Here is a 9942-nt window from a genome sequence, read left to right on the forward strand (position 1 = left end):
CCTTGACGGAGGCTTTTGAAGAATCTTTGAACAGCGGCGCGCGCCGCTGTTCAAAAATTCACCTCACCCGCTTCATGAAGCCGGTGAAAGTGACACCTATGGTCGACATGTGTGTCGATTCCTTTGTATTTTTGGTCGAAAAGTTCAAATATGTGCTTAAAAATGTACTCCGACTTCTTAAAGACCCTTAAATCCAAGATGGCGGCCAAATCTCACCTCCTGAAAGTCAAACGGGCACGTGTGCACGTATATGGCATGTGAGGTATCCTTCATACCATTTCTTGGGACGTAAAATCGAGAAATGATGTTAAACAATCCTTTGCGCTTCATTTAAGGCCTCAAATTTCAAGATGGCGGCCAAAATTGCCAAAATTTGGAAACCAAAAATGCTGTAATAGCTTCTCATATCTTGTGACGTATCGAACCCCATAGATGTCTGGTCGCAGAATCCAAATCTTGAATTCAAAATTCACCCCGGCCCCTTGGGAAGTATATTACTTTAAATATTTCTTAAATCCACGCGCTTCACGCCTTTTAGCCGCAATTCTTAAAACTAAAATGTCGCAAATTGTAAAAGGAAGGTTACTTTAACCTTCATTTCTGAATTCTACGACCGAATAAACCTGTGAATGGATACATAGCTTGCTTTTCTGAGGTCAAGGGTGACTGTATCATCCTGTAAGCGATAATTCCGACGGCCATCTTGGGTTTTGGACTTCCCATGGGGCTGGAGTGAATTTTGAATTCAAGATTCGGATTTTACGACCTGAAATCTATGGGATTCGATACGTCACATGATATGAGAAGCTATTATAGAATTTATGGTTCCAAAATTTCCGAAATTTTGGCCGCCATCTTGGAATTTGAGGCCTTAAATGAGGCTCAATGGAATTTTAAAATTATTTTTCGATTTTACGGCCCAAAAAATGGTACGAAGGATACCTCACATGCCATATAGGAGCACACGTGCCCGTGGGACTTTCTGGCGGCGAAATTTGGCCGCCATCTTGGATTTACGGGTCTTTAAGAAGTCGGAGTTTATTTTTAAGCACATATTTGAACTTTTTGAACGAAAATACAAAAGAATCAACATACATGTCGACCATAGGAGTCAATTTGACCCACTTCACCCCCGTGGCGGTCACTTTTGGCGCCATCTTGAATTTAACGGTGTTCCGGGGAAGTCCCGGAGCACGTATAGTCCCGTGGGACCGTTAAGATTCGGATTTTACGACCAGAAATCTATGGGATTCGATACGTCACAGGATATGAGAAGCTATTATAGAATTTACTAGTCGTGATTAGCTCGCTTAGCGAGCTGACATGTCTAGCCGGGGAGTGCCCCTGGACCCCAGTTCTACGCTTCGCGAAGAACTTGCGACTCGCTCCGCGAGCCGCCACCGCCCCGCACAGTTTTTAACATTGATGAGGAGACAACATCTATGTCTTAATCTTCTTTTTCACCAAGTTTTACAGAAATTGATGTTCTAGGAGTACGGACCGCGTTTTCGTGCGGGGCCGCCATCCTGGATTCGGAAATGGTGAAAGTCTGACCAAAAATGCGAGTTTGCCGTCGAAAAACACCTCCTAATACCGAATTTTTCAAAAATCGATGGATCGGAAGCCGAGATAACAACTTAGATAACGATCGCCATTTTTGATTCTTGAATTTTGAAAATCGGACCTAAAATTCTAATTTCCCTTCGAAATACACCTCCTAATACCGAGTTTCACAAAAATCGATCGATATCAAGAAGCGATGTAGCATTTTAGACCACGGCCGCCATCTTGAATTTTTGAATTTTGAAAATCTGACCAAACATTCTAGTTTCCCGTCGAAATATACCCCCGGATACCGAATTTCACGAAAATCGATCGAACAGGAGCCGACTTAGCATTTTAGGCCACGGCCGCCATCTTGGATTTTGAGTTTTTGAAAATCCGACCAAAAATTCGAGATCCCCGTTGAAAAATACCCCCGCTTACCAATTTCCACAAAACTCCGTTGAAAAATATCGCCTAAAACCTTATATTTCGTCTATAAGGCAGTGACGTCACGCAACAGGATTGAACCTGTTCGGCGCGATGCGTGTAAACAACCGCGTATCTCCAATGTAACACTATATGGAGAAACAACTTTTCGCTCTTGCAGGCGTCCTAAGCAGCGGATTTGAATGGGAATAATTTTAATCAACTCCTCATTACAATAGCTAAGCGTGTACCAATTTTAAAGGAAATCGCTTCGGCCAATTTTTATCTAGGGGGGGCATTGTGAGTGGGAACATCAGCTTTATATAGAGTAATAATGGTTCCAAAATTTCCGCAATTTTGGCCGCCATCTTGGAATTTGAGGCCTTAAATGAAGCTCAATGGATTTTTTAACATTATTTTTCGATTTTACGGCCCAAAAAATGGTATGAAGGATACCTCAGATGCCATATAGGAGCACACGTGCCCGTGAGACTTTCTGGAGGCGAAATTTGGCCGCCATCTTGGATTTACGGGTCTTTAAATAGTCGGAGTTTATTTTTAAGCACATATTTGAACTTTTCGACCAAAATTACAAAGGAATCGACATACATGTCGATCATAGGCGTCACTTTTACCCACTTCAACCCCGTGGCGGCCACTTTTGGCGCCATCTTGAATTTAACGGTGTTTCGGGGAAGTCCGGGAGCACTTGTAGTCCCGTGGGACCGTTAATGATACAAGTTGGCGAGATGGCTTGATATCTTCGATTTGATGTCCTGAAACAGAATTTCGATGTTGCCAGGCTCATTTTTCCCCGGAACCCCCCTAAATTCAAGATTGCTCCCAAAATGGCCGCCACGGGGATGAAGTTGGTGAAAGTGACTCCTAAGATCAACATGTATGTCGATTCCTTTGTATTTTTGGTCGAAAAGTTAGAATATGTGCTTAAAAATGTACTCCGACTTCTTAAAGACCCTTAAATTCAAGATGGCGGCCAAATCTCGCCTTCTGAAAGTCAAACGGGCACGTGTGCACCTATATGGCATGTGAGGTATCCTTCATACCATTTCTTGGGACGTAAAATCGAGAAATGATGTTAAACAATCCTTTGCGCTTCATTTAAGGCCTCAAATTTCAAGATGGCGGCCAAAATTGCCAAAATTTGGAAACCAAAAATTCTATAATAGCTTCTCATATCATGTGACGTATCGAACCTCATAGATTTCTGGTCGTAGAATCCAAATCTTGAATTCAAAATTCACCCCGGCCCCTTGGGAAGTATATTTCTTAAATTATTTCTTAAATCCACGTGCTTCACGCCTTTTAGCCGCAATTCTTAAAACTAAAATGTCGCAAATTGTAAAAGGAAGGTTACTTTAACCTTCATTTCTGAATTCTACGACCGAATAAACCTGTGAATGGATACATAGCTTGCTTTTCTGAGGTCAAGGGTGACTGTATCATCCTGTAAGCGATAATTCCGACGGCCATCTTGGGTTTTGGACTTCCCATGGGGCTGGAGTGAATTTTGAATTCAAGATTCGGATTTTACGACCAGAAATCTATGGGATTCGATACGTCACATGATATGAGAAGCTATTAAGAATTTATGGTTCCAAAATTTCCGAAATTTTGGCCGCCATCTTGGAATTTGAGGCCTTAAATGAGGCTCAATGGATTTTTTAACATTATTTTTCGATTTTACGGTCCAAAAAATGGTACGATGGATACCTCACATGCCATATAGGAGCACACGTGCCCGTGGGACTTTCTGGCGGCGAAATTTGGCCGCCATCTTGGATTCACGGGTCTTTAAGAAGTCGGAGTACATTTTTAAGCACATATTTGATTTTTTCGACCAAAAATACAAAAGAATCAACATACATATCGACCACAGGCGTCACTTTTACCCATTTCACCCCCGTGGCGGCCACTTTGGGCGCCATCTTGAATTTAACGGTGTTCCGGGGAAGTCCCGGAGCACGTGTAGTCCCGTGGGACCGTTAATGATACAAGTTGGCGAGATGGCTTGATATCTTCGATTTGATGTCCTGAAACAGAATTTCGATGTTGCCACTTGCCAGGCTCAATTTTCCCCGGAACCCCCCTAAATTCAAGATTGCTCCCAAAATGGCCGCCACGGGGATGAAGTGGGTGAAAGTGACTCCCATGGTCAACATGTATGTCGAATCCTTTGTATATGTGGTCGAAAAGTTCAAATATGTGCTTAAAAATGTACTCCGACTTCATAAAGACCCTTAAATTCAAAATGGCGGCCAAATCTCGCCTCCTGAAAGTCAAACGGGCACGTTTGTTCCTATAGGGCATAGCAGATTTATATAAAAAAAATTTTAACGAAAGTATGCTACTTATGTAACGGTTTTATAATTTTTAAGTAACGGGATGTTCAAAGGTAACCGCGCCGTCGTATAACCGTTATCAATCAAATAATTTTATAAATTGCGCGAATAACCTTTATAATTATAGTTTAATAAAATTTATTTGTAAACATGTTTTATATAACCGTTATGCTTCAGTTATACATTTTATATATAAATACGCTCTTTATTTATATTTTATATAATTGTCATACTTTGATTATACATTCTTTATTTAAATACGCTCTTTATATAACGATTATACTTCCCTTATATACTGAGAATTTAGCTCTGCTACTAGGGGCGGTTTTGATCAGGCTTTGGAATGGCTCTTTCCTGAGTTAAAGAAATTTCTGAGAGGCATATGCACGGTTTGATTCCGTAGCCTAGATCAAAACCGCTGTTCAAAAATTCTTCAAAAGCCTTCGTCTAGAAGACTTCGAGAAGACGATCCTCGTGAAGTGGGCAGAACGGCTGAAGCTTTGTGCTCAAAGTGGTGGAAAAGACTTCGAAAAACAGCCGTATGTTGAGTCATCATGAAGAAACTTGAAGTTCGTCAATTTCCGTGAGATTTTGTAAGTTTTTACAATAAAAACACTCAATTCTCATTTACCTTTTTTTCCTTGATACCTAAACATATTTGTAGCTAAAAATCCTGGAGGCGGTCGCTAGGTGTCATTTTCAAAACCCTGTATCTCTGTCATTTTTTAAGCTAGAGAGTTGTTCTTGGTCTTATTTTATTGATAATTATGTCTACTTTAAGCACACATACTTAAACCGCAAATCGATAGCTGCTTTTGTTCGCCTAAAACCCGCAATTGTGCAAAACTTTTTGAACACCCTATGTATGTTGTTTTGAAAATGTGATTTCCGGATGTTGACTTTTGGAATCTTAAAGTATGCAATTTTAGACGATTTTTCGTCCAAACCGGACCTCGATATCTTTATTCGTTCGAGAGATATCGAGGTACACAGGTTTTGACTTCCACCCCCCCCCCCCTAGCGCCCCCCCTGAAAATCTGTCTGAAAATTTGGGAAAAGAAGGGCTCAAGTATGAGTAATCGATAGTCGAAGTTTGAAGGAATTCTAGGGGGGGGGGGGGGCTGAAAAAAGCTGTCTTCGCATCAAGCTCTTTGATTTGAACTTGTCCTCTTGATTTTTCCACATTTCTTGCTCTGAACTCGTTTTGAATGCTTAAAACGAGCACATCAATAACGTTGGGACGGTGACTTTTTAAAAGAAACCTACTTTTTGGATCGGCAACCAGCTAGGATCTCCATAAAGTTGGGATTTAGCGGAGATTTTCTTGCACCGCAAATAAGTTACGTAGCTGCGGACTTGCACCGTCAATATTTCTTGAAATATTTTTTTAAAAAAAATCGAAAGACGCAAAGTGATACTATACCAATTTCAAATTCAATTCACCTGTCAATTTGTTCCTCAGTGATTTGCAGAAGCGGAGCATTTAGTGCAATGCCCGCATTATTCACTAGCCCATCAATATTATTTATGCATGTCAGAGCTTGTTTTGTTTCTTGCCAGTTTGACAGATCAACTTGGACTGGCAGAATGTTACAATTTTCATGCACCAACTCATCAAGATGATTTTGAGTGCGAGACAGTGCTATGACAGTTGCACCATTATCAGCCAATTTCAGACACAGTGCTTTTCCAATGCCTAGACGAAAATTTAAGAACAGTCAGTGGAGCATTATACAGGGTTATTCAAAAGTTACGCACCACTGGCCATAACTTTAGTTCTAATTATGATATCGATTTGCGGTTTGTGGCGTCCTTCCTCATATCGAGGGGGAAACTTTTTGAGGTACTTTTCAGTTCTTCACCCCCCCCCCCAGGGGGCGGGGGGGCGGGGGGCAACTCAAAAATTTCAAATGGCAACCCCCATCATGTGATACATCGTTAGAAAGAGCATAAAAAAAAAAAAAAATTTTGGCGCAAACCGGAAGTCGATCTGACCCCCTGTCAAAAGTTAGGGGGGTCCAAAGGTTATTTAGGGGGTCCGTACCTTCATTTTTTAGAGTAGCTTCGGCGGCTCTTGGACATACCGTTTCTCTTTTCAAAGAGTCCTCGAATACTCCAAGTCTGATACCGAAGTCTTCATATTGCCCCCGGGCCACCACAGCCCCCCCGTAGGGGGGGGATGGGCCTGTTACAATGAAACATTGCATTAAAATGCGAAAAGTCACAGAAGAGCTTCAAACTTAGCATCAAATCCGAGTGGAACTTCTTGCCGATGTTAACGCAAACGCAGCCTGCGACTTTGAAGTGAGTTTTCAAAACTCTTAGCCCCCTGCCCCCCCGCATTTTTGGTTGCAGAGCGGGTAAAAACCGGGAAATTCACTACAAATAATGCCCGAAACTAATGTCCAACTTGAGGAGGACCCTTGAAACGTTGCTATCAGTCGGAGCATTGAAATACAAGGACTGCCACCCCCTTGAAGTGCGGAAACATCCAAAACACCCCCGCTGCCCCCCTCATTTTTCGTTGCGGAGCGGGTAAAAACCGGGAAAATCGCCAGAAATGATGGACCGGTTCTTACCAGCTCTGCAACGAAAAAAGAGGGGGGCAGCGGGGGTTTTATGGATGTTTCCGTCCTTAAAGTGGGCGGCAGTTCCTGTGTTGCAGTTCTCCGACTGAGCGCAACGTTTCAAGGGTTCTCGTCAAGTTCTACAGTGGTTTCGGGCATCATTTCTGGCGATTTTTCCGGTTTTTACCCGCTCCGCAACGAAAAATGAGGAGGGCAGCGGGGGTGTTTTGGATGTTTCCGTACTTTAAGGGGGTGGCAGTCCTTGTATTCCAATGTTCCGACTGATCGCAACGTTTCAAGGGTCCTCCTCAAGTTGGACATTAGTTTCGGGCATTATTTGTAGTGAATTTCCCGGTTTTTACCCGCTCTGCAACCAAAAATGAGGGGGGGCAGGGGGCTAAGAGTTTTGAAAACTCACTTTAAAGTCGCAGGCTGCGTTTGCGTTAACATCGGCAAGAAGTTCCACTCGGATTTGATGCTAAGTTTGAAGCTCTTCTGTGACTTTTCGCATTTTAATGCAATGTTTCATTGTAACAGGCCCATCCCCCCCCTACGGGGGGGCTGTGGTGGCCCGGGGGCAATATGAAGACTTCGGTATCAGACTTGGAGTATTCGAGGACTCTTTGAAAAGAGAAACGGTATGTCCAAGAGCCGCCGAAGCTACTCTAAAAAATGAAGGTACGGACCCCCTAAATAACCTTTGGACCCCCCTAACTTTTGACAGGGGGTCAGATCGACTTCCGGTTTGCGCCAAAATTTTTTTTTTTTTTTTATGCTCTTTCTAACGATGTATCACATGATGGGGGTTGCCATTTGAAATTTTTGAGTTGCCCCCCGCCCCCCCGCCCCCTGGGGGGGGGTGAAGAACTGAAAAGTACCTCAAAAAGTTTCCCCCTCGATATGAGGAAGGACGCCACAAACCGCAAATCGATATCATAATTAGAACTAAAGTTATGGCCAGTGGTGCGTAACTTTTGAATAACCCTGTATTTGAGATTATGAACATAGACTCAAAGAGATTTATGTTAAGGATACCTAATATGAGAACTGGATTTATACAGGCACAGGGCCGCCCTAACCTACTGTACCAATAGTATGTTGCCTACACAAAAACATCTTCAGTGTTTGACCGGGTGATGGCAAACTGCCACTCGGGTCGGGAATTTAGGGAAAATGCCATGAAAACTGCCACCCATGTAAAGACAACTGCCTCCCGTACGGACAAGTGCCGCCGGCATGAATTTCGACCGCAGCAGATAATGAATCTTCACGATTTTATAAAAAGAATTTCTCTCAAATTCAGTAAAAAATAGAAAAAATGATGAGAGTAAAAAAAAATAAAACAAAGAAAAAAACTTCTAAAGGAAAAAAAACTTCCAAACGTAAAACTAATTCTAGAAAAACTGACAGTGACACGTAAAAAAATTGCTTGTTTTCAATTTCAAAACTTTAAATAAGAAAGGGGAGACTATGTTTCTTTACGATTTTAAAATTTTAAACTTTGACGAGATTTTACTCAAACCAAAAACTTTTAAACACGCCTGTTGAAAATGATCACTCATTTCTTATTTGATTTTCTAGAAATGATTTTTATCTAAGTAAGCTTTTCAACAGACAGTCCTCAGCCTGTTTAAGTGTGAAGGGAAGTTTTGGTTCTACGTTTGCAATCTCGCACCGCGTGGCCGCAAGACGCGTCAGTCCGGTGGCAGTTGTTATAATTACAATGGTGGCAGTTTTCATGACGGATGGCAGTTGTAAAATTTACTCGGGTGGCAGTTATCCGTAATCCTAGGAAATGAGTGGCATTTTGCCGAATCCCGTTTGACCAGATACAGATATATATGTGTCTCCTCCTCCCCCCCCCCCCCTCCTTCTATCTTCTGATTCTACATTCTTGAATTAAGTTAGTGAGACTTCAGCATCGAATAATTTATTTCTTACAGAGAAAAATAAAATAAGATAAATATGTTTAGGTATACCTACCTTGACCTGCTCCTGTAACTAAAATAGTTTTTCCTGCCACACAAGACATAATGAAACGAAAAAATAAAATGTCTCAAGGACCATACATGTAAAACAAGTTAAACTTTCCTGCGTCTGAGTTGCGTGCTTGTACTTGCACGCCGCACAATACCACACGACTGGATGTATCAGACGAGAGTTGATCCGGGCAAATTTAATCTTGGTAAGTAAATACAAATGAATTGTAAGACGCAGCAGACGTCACGTTTATAGAGGCAAGGATCAAGGTCGCTCTCAACAAACTTGCATGCTCCGCCAATAGATCGTATTCGATACATCAAACAGGTGAGATGGTATCGATATCGATTGGTTCAAAACATAAACATAGCCTCAAAAGTCAATTTAGAAATCGGAGGGAACGGGTCATTTGAAGCAGATGTTTTATTCTTTTGAGTACCAAATGCCAATGCAAAGTGAAATTGTAAGGAATTTTCTCATTTTCAGCTTTTCCAACTTAAATCCGAACAGTTTGATTTGAAGTTATGTCCTATTGTTTTGAACCAAACGATACATCGAACCACTATCGAATACGGTCTATGAACATTGCCATATATACATACCGAGACTCATATTTAGAATTTAGATGACAGAGATGGACAAGAAAAGTTACAAAAACAGCTGGTGTCCGCCTCCGAGTCTCCGACCCGACCCGCAAATTCAAACAGATAACATTTCCCGCGCAAACAAGGCTGTCACCTTTTGAAACAAAAATAAATCCAATCAGTGCCAGATTTATGACCTTTTTTTTATTCGATGTGGTGTGAGATATCGACTTATGTTTACGCGCTCCGTAAAGAGGAGATTAATGGAGTATGTAGGTGTCCTACTGCAACCTTAAGTAGCTCGAATTGCGATTCACACTCTCTAAAATTTTACCCAATTAATGTTTTGAAACGAAACTTTGGGGATGTCCATAGATCATTGTTAGCTTCTTTAGGGACCCACCAAAATTGTCCCCCCCCCCCCCCTCCAACGATGAGGGCGGGCTACAGACCCAAACTTTTTTTTTCGAAGGGCAATCC

At 41.8% G+C, this 9942-nt stretch overlaps 1 protein-coding gene across 2 annotated transcripts in view; it reads right to left on the reverse strand.

Moving 5' to 3' along the window:
* Positions 1-9068, reverse strand: part of LOC109037217 (L-xylulose reductase) — a 47766-nt gene extending 38698 nt beyond the window's left edge. Inside the window, exons 1-2 of one of the 2 annotated variants that reach the window (XM_072300230.1) lie at positions 8882-9068; positions 5775-6027 (exon numbers count right to left, since the gene is read on the reverse strand). In XM_072300230.1, the coding sequence (XP_072156331.1) occupies positions 5775-6027; positions 8882-8930 (302 nt within the window). In that variant the 5' untranslated portion in view covers positions 8931-9068. The remainder of the gene's footprint in view (positions 1-5774; positions 6028-8881) is intronic. The other variant, XM_019051778.2, reaches the window with a different exon arrangement.
* Positions 9069-9942: the final 874 nt, after the last annotated feature.

This window comes from Bemisia tabaci, chromosome 1 (assembly GCF_918797505.1).
Source record: "Bemisia tabaci chromosome 1, PGI_BMITA_v3".
Classification (NCBI taxonomy): Eukaryota; Metazoa; Arthropoda; class Insecta; order Hemiptera; family Aleyrodidae; genus Bemisia; species Bemisia tabaci.